The 20,058-nt window shown below is 38.2% G+C and overlaps 1 protein-coding gene across 4 annotated transcripts in view; it reads left to right on the plus strand.

Annotated features, from left to right (window-relative positions):
* TENM2 (teneurin transmembrane protein 2) overlaps positions 1–20,058 on the plus strand; it is a 1,214,660-nt gene that overhangs the window by 355,008 nt on the left and 839,594 nt on the right. For 3 of the 4 annotated variants that reach the window (XM_005870581.2, XM_005870582.2, XM_014543189.1), the window contains exon 4: positions 9,135–9,410. The exons of the other annotated variant lie outside the window; for it this stretch is intronic. In XM_005870581.2, coding sequence (XP_005870643.1) covers positions 9,135–9,410 — 276 coding nt within the window. The remainder of the gene's footprint in view (positions 1–9,134; positions 9,411–20,058) is intronic. 4 annotated transcript variants of the gene reach the window in all.

Genomic DNA, 20,058 nt, shown 5'->3' on the forward strand with positions numbered 1-20,058 from the left:
ATGAGGCAAGTAGTTTTCACAGAAAGTAAATCTCTAAGCAACTAAAACAAAACAAAATAAGAACTAAAAATGAGCTAAAGACAATAATCTAAAGATTGATTTGCGAGATCACAGCAGCTCTTCATTGAAGGCAAGGGCTGCTATCAGAGTGCAATTAGGAGACTGGACCTTGGGTTTTGAGCAAGAAAGAGGACCTGAAACTGAGATTCCTGCAATAAGCAAGAGATCTGAGAAGAGAAATGTGGTTAATAGTACCATGGGGCCTAGACAGAAGCAAATACAGAAATTTCAGGACACAAGCATCATCAATTTAGGCCCCTGTGATTTTTGAAAATTAAAATAAACCAATCTCAACTAAAATTAAGTGTAATTAAGTACATAAAAACACACACCTTCATAATTAAGAGCAAGCAAAGCAACAAACAACCAATTTTTATCTTTAAAATCCTAAAACATTAGAATTTGTCAGATACATATTTTCAACTGTGTGTAATATACAGATTAGCAAGTAATGGAAGCACTGAACAGAAACACTTTAAAAGCTATAATAGTTTTGAAAGAAAATGTATAATTGCTGAAATTTTTTAAATGTTTAGTATATGTAGTAAATATGAGATCAGGCACAATTAAAGAAAGAATCAGTCAACTGAAAAAAATAACCAAATTAGCAAGAGACAATACAGAGAAAAAAAGATCAAAAAATATAATAGAGACATTTAGAGAAAGTGATAGTATTTAGTTTAATTACTGAGAAAATACAGAATGTAGAAGTATTTAAGAGGCAATGGCAGAGAAATATTTAGAATAAAGAAATTATGAATTCCCAGAAATTGGAGCACAGTATATATCAAGCAAGAATAGAATTCTAAATAGAGTGATATAATTATGCTCTCTAGCCAAGTGCAATTATATTAGAAGTAACAAACAAAAATATAAACAAACTATCTGAATACATTTATAAACTTAATAAGTTCAATAAAAATATAGAAATATTTAGATCAAAACAACAATGAAAATACCATGAATGAAGAGTTGGGAGATGTGGTGAAAGTGGTCCTTAGAGAGGAATACAATATATAGCCTGGAATGTTTAACAAAAGAAGAATGGCTGGACAATAATAGCATAAAGAGCAAAGTTTAAATATATTTAAAAAAAAAAAACAATGGCATGAACTAAAAGAAAGGCGGAGAAAGTGATAACTTGTAAACAGAAAGGAAGAATTAAAAAAAATTGTTTTTTGAGGGACAGACATAATCATTGGTGAAACCAATCCAGCTAAAAGAAAGAAGGCACAAACAAATCATGGCAGGAATGAAAATGAAGACAGCAAACAACAAATCTAGCAGACATTAAAAGAACTCAGAAATACTTGGAAAACTATTCCAACCATTTGAAAACATAGCTGAAATGGGCATATTCCTCAAAAACTCGATTGTTTCAAAACTTCCGAAATCATTTCAAGAAAAAAATAAATAGAAAATTTTAATAATTTTATAGTAATAAACCAAAATCACAGCAAGTCACTTCCTCTGTATACTGATTGTCACCTAATAGCTATAATTTGCTGTGTAGTTACTCTTTAGTAGTCAATGTTCTAAGCATTTCTCTGTGCCTTACCTAATTCAGGCCTCACAACAAGCCTATGAAGGTAGGTGCTATTTTTTACGACCCCTTAATAAATGAATAAATGTAGACTCACCAGAACAAATGAATTCTAAGAATATATGGTCAATAAGTATTTTTAAAAGAGACACTGGAACTCCCACATTAACTCTAGGCTGTATAGTGACTGTTTGATAGGGCTGTTGTCCTAATTAATCAGGAAACTATATAAAAGCATTTTGGACTGTGCCTGCCACACTGTGAAGTCTTCAGTAAGCTAATCTAGTAACTGTTCTCAGATATAGGAAAGCTAGACTATTGTAGCTCACTCACTATTGTCCTTTTCTTTTTCTGATTACCAGTAAAAATACTGTTTGGAGAGGCAGAGCCTCCCACGACCAGATGTCCACCACCGTGTTGCTCTTACATAGAATACGTGATTGGTACCATCTTTAATAGCAGCATTGATTTTTAATCTTGTCTGAGCTTTAATCAGCAGAGGAGTCTCCAGCTAGCCAGATGACTGGACATCTCATTTCTCTTTCTGAACTGGCAGCTGATCAGCAGAACCTTTTGTTGTGCCTGCTTTGTGCTTTTCCAAATTGGACTTCGTTCAGGTTGGAACCTGGAAATGCCACCATTTCAGAGAATGCCCCTTTCACCTTTCTCTGTGAAGTGACAAAGCTTACAGAGAAACCTAGGACATAGGACACTCTCCCTTCTTCACTAGCCATTTTGGTGTCTCCTTGATTTGGAAACGTGTTTATTTGCATTGGAATGACTAACTAAAGTCATTGCAAAAAGTTGTGACATATCTGACATTCAGACAGAGATTAGAATTCTTAATCTAAAAGTGGAGAAGTACTAAAATATTAATGTTTTAGGTGCTACAGATAAAAGAACATTGTTATCCTTAAAGTGCATTTTTGAATTATAAATATTGACTTACATTTTTTTGAATAATAATGTATGTGCACTTACTCTGTGTTTTTAAGCCACAGGATCATATTGTGAACAGTTTTGTCAACATTTGGGAAAATATCTGAATATGTAAAATCAGATGAACTTTAGAAGGGCATTAAGAGAGAGTTTATGTGAACAATTTTAGTAAACACAGCATAAAACATTAGAATTCATAAGTAGTTCCTTCTGGCCTTCAAAATTGTTATTATTGCATATAAAATATATAGGTTTTAGACTTGTATGAAAATAATAATTTAGATAATGTTGGTAATTGTTTGGACTGATTATTTTGTGTAGCTCATACATATTTGTAATTGCTCAAAATTTAAATATAAGGTATTTAATGTGAGAAAATAATTTGGTGATAGGCTTTGATTAATTAAACAAAAATAAGAGTTTTATTTTTTATAATTACCACATTTTTCTTGATTATTCTATTTTGCAAAATTTTAAGGCATTGGGTGAAATTACTTTGTTTACTGTGATATGAACTATAACATTATAGTTTATATCCATGTGTAAAATACCTGTTAGAAAAATTTGGATATTCATTTCTGACTGTAAAATATAGACTTGTAGCATTTGCTAAAGATAAGTGACCCATGTTTATTTACAGGAGATTCTTTTTCTTAGAATAAATGGTCATAGAAAAGGCCACTTAAAAAAAGGAATCAATGTTTAAAAAGAACCAAAATTTATATTAAATAATAAAAAATATTTCATAGCAATTTTATTTTGGAAAAATAAAATGTATTGTATAATTTAATATTGAATACAATTTATTATTCCAACTGTGCTATAGTTATTTTAAAAGAAAAGAATGCCAAGTAAGGGGGCATACTATACATTTTACAGTCAAATTGTATGACTACATTATTCTATATTTTACTTTCAAGTTGCATTTTGAAACATGATCACAGAGGGTCATTTATTTTTTTACAAAAAAATTGAATATAAGAGGAAAAACTAAAATCCAAGGAACTCACCAGTATGTTCCTCCTCAGGTCCCAGGACCCTAATCTTTCTGACTTCTTCTCAACTCCTTCTAGATTCTTCCCAGGTGATTTTTATATGTACTGTCAAGGGTTTTTAGCTGTACTTAGTGGGAGGAATATAGAGAAGTGGAAAATTCCATCTTGGTCTGGAACCAGAAGTCCATCAAATTACCTTTTGAAGAGTTCATCATCATGCCAACATCCATTTCTAGTTTCTCTTAGTAGCTTAATTCTGTTAGATTTTGGTTATGCTGTGGCCCTGCTTATGATCCTTGTGTTTTTTTTAGCAACATTTGTATTGACTTTGTGGAAAATCTGCATCTTCATGAGCTTTTAAATTTAATCTCACATTAGCATTATATTACTTTCTGTTATCAGCAACTAATTGATGACATCGACATTGTTATGTGATTGATAGGAAATCAGATATTAGCAGTAAGTGAGTGGTAACAGGTGGGGATTAACTTTATAAGTGACTATTAGCAACTATTTTCATGGTATAGCAACTTGGGCTCCCCTGTGTTAAATTTCTTCTCTAAAATTCAGGGGACTTACATAGTAAATGTTTAGATAATGAAAGTATTCTGTATTGTACTCCACCATTACTATAGTTAATTTTTATCTTCTTGCCCTCATAGTGCAAAATCTGTTCAAATGCTGACATTTTCAATGCTATTTGTATTCCCTGGTATTACCCATGACATGATAATTCTGACTTAGCAACATATGTGCTTCTCCTAGTTAAAGGTTATTTGAAAGTGTGAGAAGTTGGTAAAAACTTAGAAAATAAAGCCATGATCACAACGTGCTGACATATCCCTCCTTAGAGCTGCATCCCCAAGTACAATTAGTTGGCCAAGTGATGACACTTGATATCTAAGGCAAAAATTTCTCTCTAATTTTTTTTGGGAAACGAATCTGTATTATACATAGGTTGTGATCAAGAAAAAGACAACTTAAAGCAAAAGCGATTAATCAAGAGAGTTATGTTTAAAGATTGTTTTCTGCTATCCTGATCACCTAATAGTTTTTAGACATTAACATTCTCTCCCGTCACCTTAAATTATACTAAAATTCCATGATCTAAATATCATAGATTTTGTGTAATCATCCTAATAAAGAGGGAATATGCTAATTGACCCTCACGCCATTGCAAAGATGGCGGTGCCCACAGCCAATAAGGAGGGAATATGCTAATTGACTGTCATGTCCTCAAAGATGGTGGTGCCCACAGCCACAAGATGGCAGCACCCAGTCCCCTCAGCCCCGCCAGGGCAGCAGGCGTGCGGCAAGGCTGGGCCCGCCCCCAGGTGGGCCCAGCTTTAGCCCCCAGCCTCAGCCCCGCCAGGGCAGCAGGCGTGCGGCAAGGCTGGGCCCGCCCCCAGGTGGGCCCAGCTTTGCTGCGTGCCTGCCTCCGGAGTCTCCCAGTCCCCTCAGCCCCCCAGCCACCCAGGGCCGGCCCAAAGTGCAGGCAAGCCTCAGATGGAGGCTGCCCAGCCACCCAGGGCTGCCCAAGGCTCAGGTAACCAGGGCCGGCCGAGGCTTGCGCTGCCGGCAGTGGCAACAGCAGAGGTGTGATGGGGGCATCGCCTTCCTATGATCACCAGGTCACCTCCCACCCCTGAGGGCTCCTGGACTGTGAGAGGGGGCAGGCCAGGCTGAGGGATCCCCCTCCAGTGCATGAATTCTCATGCATTGGGCCTCTAGTTCATCTATAAAAATATTGACTCACCTTGATAATATAATATGTGGCCATCCTGGGAAGTTAATTGGCAATAGCTATACAACACATCCCTGAAATGACCTCGGTTTGACACACTGCCCACATCCACTCTCATCAGTGATATCAAGGAGATTGGGGGCAGATAGAGGGTAAACATGAGTTTCATGAATACTAAAATATAGTGCCTCTTTTTATTGTTCTGCAAGATAGTAAAGGAGGAAGGAAATGTTGACTGCTTTCCACTAGACACCTCAGCCTAGGGAATTATACAATGACTAGGCTCTTTATTTCATCCAAAGCTGCCATGGAGCTTAATAAAGGCATAATTATACAAGATGAATTAAAGCAAAAGCAGTCTTCCTTCAATGAGAAAAGTAAGTGCAAACACTAAGTTGACACAGTATTAAAATGTTCCCATACTATTTACGTGCTAGGCATGGGGCTCCAAGCTCTAAGACAAACTACATGAAACATGTTTGTCTGAAACACATTCCCATAGAGGAATGTTTGGGAAGATGGGTATGGAAAGAGACATGATAACTTCTCCATGAAATTAATGTCTAGTCCCTGAAAGCAGTGAACCTATTGCTAAATGAACATCAGTGAGGCATGCTGGTAAAGGGTGAAGGGCTGGACCACCAGGTGACCTTCCATGGCTCCCTGTCCTTTTCCTATATAATATTTATTACAGCATAGATTGCACTTTGTTTATGGGATTATTTGATTAATGTTCTTTCCCGATTAGACTGTAAATATCATGGACTGTATTTTTATAATGCTCACTGTTATATCCCCAATGCCTAGCCTAGTACCAGGCATAATAAATATTTGTTGAATGATTTAATAAAGAATAGACCACAGTGAATATGGCTTACCTGTTTCCTATGTTAAGCCAGGAAGCTTGGGAAAGGCTTAGTCCAGAATCTGCCCCCCAGGTATTGAGAATGAGTTTTCTATTCTTTGAGTTAGCTAAGGTTAAAAAAAAAAAAAGTAGCCAACCAGGAATTGTGGGGAATGGGTGGCATCAGGAAGGTGTGGTCCTATGGGAAGATGAAGATGAGGAGTCTACAAGATATAATTTCCAAGGAAACAATTCTGTTTTTAGAGGAAAACCTGCCTTTCTATAAGCCAGTGTGAACTGAGTTACTTTTTCCTGGTGAATTCAATATGGTGCCTCAGGTTTTATTTTCCATATTGCTTGCTGTGGCTTCAGGGCTGTGAGCTTGAAGTGGAAACTCATGAAATATACTCTTTCTTTTCTAACATGTGTGGTTACTTTTAAAAAAATCATGCAAATTTTCACTGATTCATGATGATCTCAAGTTTGTTTTATGAGAAAAATAATAGTTTAATTCCTTATCATCAAGTAAATTTGATAAGCAAAGCAGGGGCACTGTATTTATTCCACAGCTTCCCATGCCCCAGGCTGACCGCCTGTCCTTCCAGTCCCCAGACTGAAAAGTACGTGGGAAGCTCTGCAACGGAGGTTTCCTTCCCTCACACAGATGTTTCTCTTTTCCCAAGGAGGTCTTTGAAGCTAGTTCCCAATAATGCAATCAGGGAAAACCATCAGGAAAGTGTATGTATGTACCCCATTTCCAATGGAATCCAAGAGCTGAAAATTCCCACATGTGGAATAAAAACATATATGTTCAATTTGGCTTGTTTTCATTAATTGTAGGAAAAGGAAGCAATACATCTCATGACTTTCCAGAACACGCATGGGCTCTAAAGACAAGTTGGGGAAATGTTCATATTCAACAACTTTTTTTTCCATTGACTTAAGAATGAGAAAAGCAATAATCGAGAGAAAAGTATTGCAGCACCAGATATATATGAACTCAACAACTTCAGTTTTATAGACTACTGAACCTGAAATACACATTTTCATGTACAATTATGAGACAATACCTGGTTACCAAGGCTGCAAACTGGAACAGAGTACATGGGGCAGAGAATTTCAGCAGCATGAACAGATGGGCCTGGGGAATAGACAGTGTGGTGACGGTGGCAAGGCTGGCCCTCCTCCCGCACAGGCACAGGTGGTTGGAAATCATCCCATGCCCATGGGGACTTCTGCTTGGGTTAGCTCCCCAGTGGGTTCACTCTGCAGAGACAATTATGTATAGAAATGGGTTTGATTCCATTTACACAGCCAAATAAGGCTGGGGAGGTTCAATGTGCAGTGAAGAAAGAAAAATAAAACCCCAGAATAAAAATACTTGTCTGTTACAAATTAAAGTCACCCTGGATTAATATAAATGGTTGCTTGGTGTTTTTTAAAAATAAAAGCGGAGCAGTGATGGCATGTATGTGGACTGTCAGAGTGTGAAGTTTAGCATGAGTTTTCAGACTTGAGTGATTAGGAATGCCTCTAGTGTATTTGGTAGACATAGCAAGTCCATGGCTTCAGAGGTACTTATAAGGTTTTCTTCACTTACAGTGTAGAAGTGCATTTCTTCACTGTATAGTTTTCATTGTCCTTACATTGGTTAAAGGTTTTACAAAAATCAGCTTTATGCATCAATAAGTTGAGTGTTCCATATGATTCCATGTAATTTGCCTTGAAACCTTAAAATGTCTTAAAAGAAGCTGAATTTTTAAAGCACACAAATAGAGCATTCACTATGCAAAAAATGTTGTCAAGTGGGTTTTTTGATTGAGACCATTTGACATTGTAGAAAGAGCAAATGCTTAGAGTCTGCAGTTTAGAGGTGAATATGGGCCCTGCCACTTGCCCAAGTGTGACCTTGGATCCAGTATTTAACTTCTCTGTAAAGTGTTCTACCCCTGTACTGATGGGCTAAGGTGGGATTTAAATGAGATAAAGCTGTACGTTGCCTGGCCCCATGCCTGACTCATGGGAACATATATGTGTTCAACAAATGCCTGTTCTCTTCTGCGTCCCCTAAAACCACGTAACACCCCTCATACCCCACATGTGTACATATGTACTCTCCATAGGTGAAGCCTACTTGTGGTGTTAAATTGTGTGAGCAAAGAGAAATTGTTTGATATCATTGAAAAACAAAATGACCGACTCTTCATCCCTAGGATGCTGACTTAGTTAACAAATTATATAACTCATTTAAACAAAACAGTTTGGTGTAGATGATCACATATAATACACATAGGTATCCTGAGAGGAATTTAAGAGATTAATACCCAGATTTTACAGATGAGAACATTGAGGCTCAAGGAATAAAAGACTTGCCACAGTGAGACTTACCAGTGGGAAGCTAGGACTGGTACCCAGGTCTCCTGGCCACCACTCCCATTTATTGGAGGATTAAGGTTCTTTGACTTGAAGACAGACTGCTCAAGATCAGATCCAGGTTTTGCTACAATCTAGATGTATGACCTTGGGTAAGTCACTTGAATTCTCTGTTCCTCTACCCTTCAGTTTCCTTATTTAAAGAATAATTACAATAATAGTATCATCATTCTAAAGTTATTATAAAAATTTTAAAATGTGAAATGTTGCAAAATAAAAGATACTTAGAGCAAAGTGCTCGGTATATAGTAGCTATTCCTTTTGATGTAGTGTTTTTTTCACTAATCTACGTGGTGCTCCCTAGACAACAAGAAATGCTTAGAATTTTTATTTTTAAATAAAACCTGAGCATTCTGTCCTAGAATTCAAATTAATCTTAGATGGTTACGTTTTTTTGTTCTCAAATTGACCCCAATATCCTAAGTACACTTGCCCAAGACCTAGTTCTGTGTACTGTGGCAAACCTGGTCTATTTTTTTGGATGGGAAAGTGTCTGTCTGCTTTTTGTAAGAAAACATTTTAACCCTGTAAAGCATTTCCCCCATTGTAACGGCCTCTCTGTTGCTGTCACCCTAGGAACTAACTTCACCCTTGCGGAGCTGGGCATCTGTGAGCCCTCCCCGCACCGCAGTGGCTACTGCTCGGACATGGGCATCCTTCACCAGGGCTACTCCCTGAGCACGGGATCTGACGCCGACTCGGACACCGAGGGAGGGATGTCTCCAGAACACGCCATCAGACTGTGGGGGAGAGGGATAAAATCCAGGCGCAGTTCCGGCCTGTCCAGCCGTGAAAACTCAGCCCTGACCCTGACTGATTCTGACAACGAGAATAAGTCAGATGATGAGAACGGTAGGCCTGCTTCTTACATACCTTTCCATGTTCTGGGCACTGCACACTGTGGGGCTTGGGGGGATTTCATTATTTATTTATTTTTAATAAAGAGGCATCTAAAACCATTCATTTCCTTGGAAATTGACTTTGTCTACCCACTCTGAGCTGGGGGAGGAAATAAGCCAGCCAACCTCCAGTGCATAAGGAATCACGTTTTGACGATGACTTGGTTGTCAGGTAGAGCTGGTTGGTCTGATGAGCAAGTAAATGACATTGCCAACGCGGAAACATAAACCATGACCTGTGCCTAGAAAATGTCCTCTCTCCACAAGTTTCTAGGTCTTTGTATTGATGTCCCCTTCCTGGTAAATGGCAACCTGGGTTATATATTTATTTTTTTCATGAAGATCTCTTAAGAATCCTACCTTATCTTAGCCTTTTATTGCCAGGCGGCAATGCCTCATATCCTCGTATTGAAGATCAAACTCAGAACAGATGCTCTGGACTTTAATAATGACAAATAGGAAGGGGTTTGTCTTCAAAAAAGAGTTGTGTTCTGGGTGTACTTTTCTCCTTGGTACCTATGTGGGCTAACGACTTCCCACATCTTCTATCACAGATCGCTACGGCTTATCCATCAGCTTTGTAGACGGGCTTTAATGAAACTTTGAAAATTAAATGCTTCCGATCATTAAGCAGTAAATACAAGGAAACCTAAGAAAGTCATTAAGGAGATAAGGTGCTTATTTGTGGGTTTCTCAGCAACTCACAACTATGTTTAGTCAAAACCATTTTTTTAAAAAAGAGAAATCGCATTAGGTACAGTTGATTTATGAAGAAAACATCAAATGCTATGTGGGTTGTTATGAATATATTGTGTGTTTGATAAAGGAATTACCATTAAAATGCATCCAAGTAGATCAGTTAAGGGTGTTTATATAAAATGCTATAAACTTATCCTAGAGCAGCTTTAAGGATGTTCTTGCATTAAAAAAATAAATAAGTAAAGGAAACTTGCAGGCAGACAGCTTGTTGCTGATGCAAAAGCAGAGCTAAGTCTTACTTGATCTCAAAACTGTTGAAAATACATCATTTCCTGGGTAAGTTGCATGTAATCCAAAAGGTGTCACTTTGTTGCATTTAAATTTAGGTTCAATTCTGAAATAATGTATTCCATGGTGGGGACAAGGGGATGTGTCTTAATTATGCCTTCGTTCGCGTAGTTAATCAAGGTGTGCTCTCGAGGAAAAATCCGCACTTGACTCCTTTTGAATTCTGACAAAATTCTGCCACTTGGCACATTCAACACTCCAAGGTGCTTCATTGATAGGAAATTACTTTTAGAAGTTTCCAGAAAGGCATACATTGAATTCATTTCCTGACGTACTTTTTCAGCTTCCGTATGTGTCGGATATAGTTCCAACAGAGGCAGTTTGCTTATCTAATAAATAAAACCCCTTGCAATCCAAGAACTTCAGGAACAGTTTAAACAAGGTATTTTAGCAAAATTTCCTTGTTTGGTATTTTCACTGGTCTTATGGGAACCAAATACACAGAATTATTTATACATACTTATGGAGTTTGCACCCTCTCTTTGAAAGCTACATACATCTTTAAAAACTCAACTAATAAAGAGAGGTTTCCATGAACAAAGGGAGCCAAAAATGCTTGCCTTGAATTTACCCAGAACTGTTATGGATGGGAGAACTTTATAATTAGTGATGTATTTGATAGGCCAACAGTTTCTTTGTTTTCAACACTATTTGAAACATCATGTTTGAACAATTTTTACCTTAGGGAAGTCTCTATAAATCGCTGGGTACTCATAGGAAATAAACCCTTGGACACAGTGTCATTATTTTTTTCTGGAATTGCTAGTTATAATGCAGTCAGATGCATAAAGAAAAATGATAGAAGGCCTACGCAACCCTTTCATACCTGTGTCTGGCAGAGGCCGGAGGGGTATTGTAGCCATAGTCCAAGCTTAGGTAATAGACGGTTATTTTAAAATATTGAGAATGTGTTTTCTTTTCTCTGTTTAACCATTGTTCAGTATTTCCCATATTCAAAAGACGTGCAGAATGCATGTTCTGTTCTCCTTTGCAGCCAGAACTAAAACTAAGAAACTGTGCACGTCATGTCATAAGCTCTTTAAGCAAATAACAACCAGGTACACACTCCTCTGCACAACGAGGCGCTGACTTCCGTCCACTTCTTGCTCTTGCTCCCCGACAAATTCTGTTTAGCTCACGGAGAAATCAATGCGTTTTCACATCACTGACTTTATGAAGTTTGGGAATGTATTATCATATAGATTGACAGTTGCCCCACTGATTCCTCACCACAGCATGGACACTCACCAAGCCGTCATTAATTTCCTCACACTTGTACCCGCAGTGGCTTCCTCCATAATAAACACTCCGTCCTTCAGAACCAAATCGATAACCTTTTAGGTACGCCTCTCGTGAACAGGAAGTAACAAGGATCTATGCTTTGAAAAAGAAGCTCTCCAATTTCATGTTAGAATGTAAGGAGATGTGGTCATAAAAAGGAATCTATTCCTTGGATCCCATATATTCCTATGGCATGTTTATGGTGGGGTCTCGGGGTACATAGAGTTCCCCAGTGCTTCTTGAAAACCACCCTTAAAAAATTCCTAGTGTGGTTTTATGAAGCATAGGTAGAACATGGAGACAGGTCTCAAAACCCAACTTCTCTCTCTCTAATGTGAAATATGCATCCAACCTTCAAACTCATGTCATAAATTTCCCGATGGCAGCAGTCCTTCCTGTCTGCTGCTGGGACAAAAATGACCCACTAGTCACTTGAAAATCCTATTACACTGAGCACACAGATGAGTCTGTCTTTTTTTGTTTTGTTTTTTTTACCCCCAGCATAAACATTTCGGAATCATCACCCCTCGCAGCTCTGCATCTTATGCTCACTGTGTGACCACCAGATTAGCATCGGGCTTGGCTTGGGTTTCTTTCAATAGATGAAACGCTCGGGTCCGGGTTATTTTATCAGGCTCTTTACCTCGGTCTGTAGGTTAACGATGGCTTGGTTGGAAACGGCAATGAGATTTGAGAACAGCCCGGCCAAGTTTCTGCCGCTGTGAAATTTCACTGCATCTATCGAAAGGGCTTTCCCGGTGACTTTAAATTAGAAACATTCCTTTTTTGGGGTAATAAATGTCCCACTTAAAATATATCCTCTCTGAGGCCCTTTGTGTCGCCCGAGTTATGGAGAAAATGGGGCAGTCACTAGTACACAAGAATAACTAATTGCCTTCTTAAAAATGCGGAGAAGCACACGTTGTAAAAAATCTGGTCTGTGTACCCTTGACTCCCTTAGGCAGTTTCTTCACCTTGGGGACTTGAAAATATCCTTGAGGGTTTTTTTTGTTGGTTTTATTTTCCCCCAGCACAGTTCTATTATAAGTTTCAGTTACATTATTGGAAATCCAGGAAGAAGAAAAGACAAAGAAAATAAGCTTGGCTATGGGATAGGGAGCCAGACGTTACAGAAAATGAAATCTGGCCTCGGTTAAAGCTTTAAAAAAAAATTATCCTTCCCTTCTCCTCTCCTTTTCCACCCAAAGTAAATAAGGACAATGTTCATTTTCATCTGTTGTCAACTGGGACATTTATAATTCTCATAATGTGCTTTGAGGCTGAAACTATAAATGTTGGGTTAATTCCATTGCATTTCACCAAATGCATTTATAAAACAAGCCGGCTCTGGGCACATAATGGATTTGTGTAGAGTGTGTTTGTGGAACATAGATTCTATTAGATTGTGAGTCCTCCTGGCAGGTCTGCGGTGCCTGTGTCTCCTCCAAGGGCCTAAGCACACGGCCACTGGCTGCATGTTAATTGAGACATGAGGCATGCACTCGGAGGGAAGGAGGATTTTCCTTCGTACCAGAGACAGTGTCTGTAGGTGGTTCCCACCATCCACATTGCACTCATTTGTCATATGGGGTGACTTTCTTCCTCTCTCTTCAAAATGTGGCTTCTCGGTAAGTTTCACTTTGGAGTTCCCCGTAAGTAAACACCTCCAAGACCTGCTGTGGGGTTTTGTCTCGACCCCACTCTGTTCCTCTTGCATGCTATTAAACTTCCTTTGTGTTTTAGAAGCTACTCTACTCCTTTCGTCTCCCCCATCCTGCATGTGTGAGCTACACCGAATGCCTAGAACAGAAGTAAAAACTTACTGTAAGCACCAGATAATTGTAGCCCAGGGCTCATAAATTTGCCCTTGAAGTTGGGAGTAAGAGTAGTAAAAGAGGTGGCTACGAAAATTACAAGGTAATATTGGACTGTACGTTTGATGTTGGTATGCGGATGATTTCTTTTCCAGGCAAACTTTATGGAAAAAACTTACATGGAAACTTATTGTCTTAATTCCTTAAATACAAAACAAAACAAAACAAAGCAAAAATGAAAGAAAACAAAACAAACTTTAAATCCATTTCAATGACAATTATTTCAAAGTGTGATTATGAGCTTTATTTTTTTTATTCTTGGAAATTTGAAAGAATAATGTTTATAGAGAAGAACTTAAAATGAGGTAGCATGGATTGAAAAAAAAGATGCGAGAACAAAATGTCCCAAGCTCCTAGACTTGTCTACTCCTAAATAAAAGGATGATTTGATTTTGATAACTCCGATTTGATTCTCTAAAAGTGCAGATATTAGAGGCTCTAGAGCAATGGTTCTCAACCTTCCTAATGCCGCGACCCTTTAATACATTTCCTCATGTTGTGGTGACCCCCAATTTCATTGTTACAAATTGAACATAATTAAAGCATAGTGATTAATCACAAAAACAAATGTAATTATATATGTGTTTTCCAATGGTCTTAGGCGACCCCTGTGAAAGGGTCGTTCGACCCCCAAAGGGGTCTCGACCCACAGGTTGAGAACCACTGCTCTAGAGTCACCTTATTTAAAAAAAAAGTTTATTTTGCCTTTTTGCAAAATTAATAGGAGTCTCAAATATATAGTAATTATCATAGTGTTAAAATACAGCTGATAAGAATAGACAATCAGAGACAAAATTTAGGAATATCAAATTGTCACATGGTGTGATACATGAGCAAGAAATGGGAGGCTTGATGTTTGGCCAATGAACCTGGATGAGACTTCAGTGATCTAGATTTCCGGCTGATTAAGCCATGCTTCCATTGCTGTAACGTAATGAACTTGAAGGACCCTAGCCTATGTGCTGATTCCAGCGCTGCATGTTCCACATTATAAACTTCAGTTGCATGGTTCTTAGGTATTTATATTTCTTTCTTTCCTTTGGTGGTTTCTTTCATCTTTGTTAACGCTCCCAGGGGCTATCAAGCAATGGCTCCATTCAAAAAATACAATAAATAAAATGCAGCGCTAAGCCTTCCTTTTGGCAGGGCCAGCCTGATTATTACACGTGTAATCTCCAGGCCTCTGGGGAGACACTGGGCTTGCTGGGTAATCATTTGGCTTTAAGCTGCTGAGTTCCTGATATCTGTACTTTCACTTCCGTTAAGCAGCAAAGGCAGGAAACCGGTGAGAGGCCACATGTTTCTGTCCCTTCACAATCAGAAGCCTCTTCACGCAGAAAACTCTCAACTTTTTTGCTTAGTGTGCAGCCACTTTTTAGTTTCGTTGTTGTTTGTCAGGGATCAAATTAAATTTTAACTTTGGGGAGAGATGGAATAAGTTATTAAGGCCATAAATAAAATGAGTTAAAGCTAAGGACGTTGATAGTATAAATTTTCTAGACATCTGAGTCAGGATGAATTTGCACAGAAAATAATAGCAAACTAAAAAGTGCATATTAAAAGTAAAGAAACATGTCAATCACCTGTTCTGGAACTGGGACAGGGCAAGTGGAAGGAGGCAATTTTTTTTTTTAATATATTTTATTGATTTTTTACAGAGAGAGGAAGGGAGAGAGATAGAGAGCCAGAAACATCGATGAGAGAGAAACATCGATCAGCTGCCTCCTGCACATCTCCCACTGGGGATGTGCCCGCAACCCAGGTACATGCCCTTGACCGGAATCGAACCTGGGACCTTTCAGTCCGCAGGCCGACGCTCTATCCACTGAGCCAAACTGGCCTTGGCAAAGGAGGCAATTTTAAGTGATAGGTTTGTAAACAGGATAGACATTGCAGATATGTAGGTGTTGTGTATTTATGCATATACAGAAAGATAAAACTTTTACTTATTCCTTAATGCTGAGTATTATTTAGCACAGGATGAAAGAACCACCTAGGTAATTATTCCTCCCAGTCTCCTTAAACTCAGCTTTAGGACTGTGAAAGAAATAAAGACGGAAGTAAAAGGTCCAAGGAATAGTCATTAACCACAGTGGTCACGAACTGTAGGCCCAGGAGTTGTGCTATTTGGTTAGTTTTAGGCAGTGTCTAAAAATTGTACATTACTAAGCAACATTTGAAAAGTGGGAGATTTCATATTAGAAATTTGTTTTTTGGGCTTCTCTCCAGATTTACAATACCCAGTGACACCTGTTTCGGTTTGGTTTTGTATTGGGTTAGAAGCAGTGAGCCTGCAGTTCTAGGTGGTTCCTGTCACCTGGGTCACCCAAGCTTTCCCCAGGCACCTCCTCTCATTTGAGGTTCACTGTAGCCTTTGTAGGCACTGGAGTTACCAACCTTAACCTACATATAAACTCAGAGATACTAAAAATGGTAGAAACAAAGCTGGAAACCAGCAATTTTAGCTTCATTTAACATGAGTTCAGAACAGTTATGTTAGATCTTTTTCTTTTCTTTTCTTCTTTTTTTTTTTTTGGTAAATTTGACTTCTCTGTAAAATGGGGTTAATTTTGCTATAACAAATTTCTAAAATAGTTTTCAGGATAAACGAAAATTTAAGGGCAAACTAAAATAAAGTGAAATCATATGAAAATCAACTTAATTTAAAAATGAATACGGGAATTGTATAAGTGTCAGAGGGGATCTTAAGTGGGTGATATGCCCTCCCACCTTCTAAGTGGGTACCCTGAAGTACTGAACAATTAAAGTGAGAATCTCTTATTTTAACACATACACTTAAAGCCATTTTAATATAAAAGGATCTAGGTGGACCTTTAGGAAATAGGTGGAGGGAAAACGTACTTTAAAATCTTTAGATACTTGAGCTGATTGAGGAAAACCCCAGGGCTTTTCAGGAGGAAGCCATTTAAAGAGAAGGAAAATGCCCAGCTGGTGTGGGTTAGTGGTTAAGCATCAACCCATGAACCAGGAGGTCAAGGTTCAACTCCCTGTCAAGGCACATGCCTGAGTTGCAGGCTCAATCTCCAGTAGGGGGCGTGCAGGAGACAGCCTATTAATGATTCTCTCTCATCATTGATGTTTCTCTGTCTATCCCTCTCCCTTCCTCTCTGAAATCAATGAAAACATATTTTTTTAAAAGAGGAGGAAAATGACTTTGTACTCATTATGTTCCATTTGGGCGTGCAGGAGACAGCCTATTAATGATTCTCTCTCATCATTGATGTTTCTCTGTCTATCCCTCTCCCTTCCTCTCTGAAATCAATGAAAACATATTTTTTTAAAAGAGGAGGAAAATGACTTTGTACTCATTATGTTCCATTTTGGTCAGGCAAGTAAGTGGTTTGTGGAATCTGTTATAGGTAAGTGGAAGACAGTAAAGCAAGTTGCAGGGTTTTATGAAGACAGCACCCCACAAGGAAAGAGTGGGAGCCATGCAGGATAATGCTGGGTTGGGGACAGTGCTCCCCAAACTGAAAAATGTCACTTATCTGCAAGTGGATAAGCAGTGGACCAAGTATTATTCAGGGTTACTCTCGCCTACTGTGCAATATACTCCCAGTTCTCTCAGCATCCCAAGGATACTTGTGAAGGAGAAAAGATAATTGAAATGCAAGCCTGTTTACTAATAGAAGGGACTGAAATACTTGAGTTAGCATTCCTTGGAACCTCTCCATTCATGGAGGTTTATATCAGCCCTAGGGGACTAGAAAAGATCGACACAGCAGGAGTATTTCTGCTTGTGTTAAACATAAAAAAAAGGGTGATGTGGATTTACATGGAGAGAGCCAGGCGCATGAGGAAGTGTGGGAAGTATTTCTCACAGTATATTTTATGCAAGAGATACACTCTCATACATTCACTGGTCAAACAGCATCTTTGCAATGAATTAGAAGCAGAAAATCGGTATTTGGAAGCTAATGTGCATTGGTTAAATATGCATATTTTAATACACACATATGTGAAGCTGGTAGAATTATGTTCTGTTTTATTTAGCTTTGACAAAGAGTAGCTAAGGAGGAGATACTTTAATATGGAGAATTCCTACTTTATTTTGGAAAAAAAAATTTAAGGAGTGGCTGCTGGATGTTCAGCCTTATACAAAACCATTGTGCGTCTCTGTGCAGGTATCTGTGTTATATGTATACAGAGGGCTGTTGGGAGGAGGGACGTTATTGAGAGGGATTGAGCTCAAGTCTAAGCAACCAATCTCCAGAATATGTGGATAATCCATTACCTTGTGGCAACCTATTAGTTTTTGTCTTTTTGTTCATGGCTATCCACACTGATCATACTTTACTATTTTTTGACACAATCCCTATTTTCTTCTCTCAATTCCCTGTGCCAGCTTTCACTTCTTACACGGGTGGATGAAAATATCTCCTTTGTTGTTTATTGAAGGAAGCAAGCACCCCTACACGTTTACTGAGAATTTCCCGTCTATTCTCAACAGAGAAATAAGGAAATAGCACTGTATATGTCAGCAGGCTGGGAGAGGAAGGGCGGCTTTGAGGAGATAGAGTTTTAATTAGGTTGTAAATGAGGGTTAGAGTTTATATGAGTGGGACTGAGATGAAGGATGTTCCAAATGAAAGAAAACCAATGTGGATGGTGGTCGGAGCGTGAGGAGGGAGTGCAAAGATGATGATGATTTTTTTCAGGAACATTCTCTTCCAAAAAGTCCAGCTGCAGTCATACTAGTGGGAATGTGGTGATTTGGTTGGACAGCAGTACATATATATCACTGGAGATGGAGGAACCAGTTGAGGAGCGTGCAGCTTCCTGCTAGGAATTATGATGGTCTGAACAAGAAGAACTAGAGAGTTACAAGGTTTAATTGAACAGGAACTATTACATTTTAGGAAGCTTCTGGTTAGTGTGCATGTGGACACCCGCGCAGGCAAACACACACACACACACACACACACACACACACACACACACACACACATACGTGTTTGGACAGGAAGGTACACAAAATTAGAAGCCGTGATATCAGGGAGGGACACAGTGATCCAGGTCAGAGGACCCAAGACATGGCTGGACTGCAGAGGCTTCTGCTTTTTGAGTTTTCAGTGAGAGAAATGAACCACCGACAAGCATATGAATGTTGTATAGTTGTAATTAAGATGTTAACATTTGAAATGCATCTAATTTGAAGCTCATGGAGTATAAGGAACGTTTCTTACAGAGGAATCTATGATGCGTACACATACGACAAAGTGTTAAAACAGCTGGGCTCAAGTGTTTATACTAATTACATGATTAGATAATAAAATAGCACCAAATATTGCTATTTATAGGAAAACACAGACCATAATACTATTTTTAAAGAAACAGTGTGTTATTATAGATGAACATTGTCTAGAACTCTTTCCGGGTGATTAACAATTTCTTGGTTTATTCCTGTTTCTATATCCTTCTTGAAGTCATATTCTCATGTAACTTGTTTAACTTCCTCTGTAAGTATATGTCTCTCTTCTCATCCCTAATCATTTCTATTTTCACCTCTTATGCTTTTTTTTAAAAAAAAAATCAGGCTTCAAAGAGATATATTTATTTCTCTTTCAAATTTTCTATTTATTATTTACTCTAATTTTTTTCACTCTTGTTATGTTCATCCTTTATAATGCTCTCATTTTATCTTTTTGAGTATATTTTGTTATACTTTTTCTAACATTTCAAGATGACTATTAAGTTTTGGTACTTTCAGTCTTTCTTATGTAATAATAGTAATTATATTTACCAGGTTCTATAGGTTTAATACAAAGTGGTATCTTCATTGCTTCTTTTTTTTTCTTTTACTCCTCAACCAAGGAGATGTTTATAGATTTTTAGAGAGAGGAAGAGGGAGAGAGAGAGAGAGCGCACACACATTAATTGGTTGCCTTGCATATGCGCCTAGCCAGGGACTAAACCACCAGCCTAGGTATGTGCCCTGACCAGGAATTGAACCCAAAATGGTGTACTGGACAAGACTCCAACCAACTGAGCCACCAGGCCAGGGCCTCTTCGTTGCTTTCAAAAGAGTCTTAGCCTTGTGGACTCTCAAAGTAAACAGCATTTTAATGCTATCAGTTTTCACTTTAGTACTAATAAGTGCTGAAAAGGCCATTTTTTAATTAATCCTTTATGGTTTCCAAGGAACATATAATAATATATTATAGCATATGCTATGTAAATATATAAATATGTAAATATATAGGGCTAAACTATATAATAAAAGTTTGCAAAGTATATCTAAAACATATGGAAATATGAATGTGTGTATATATCCCCCCCAACACACACACACCCATACACACACAGAAAAGCTTGAAGAAGAATAGAAATCACCTGTAATTTGACACCAGAAACAAGCATGGTTAATATGTTGGTGCA

The sequence above is a fragment of the Myotis brandtii genome, unplaced genomic scaffold, assembly GCF_000412655.1.
Source record: "Myotis brandtii unplaced genomic scaffold, ASM41265v1 scaffold32, whole genome shotgun sequence".
Lineage (NCBI taxonomy): Eukaryota > Metazoa > Chordata > Mammalia > Chiroptera > Vespertilionidae > Myotis > Myotis brandtii.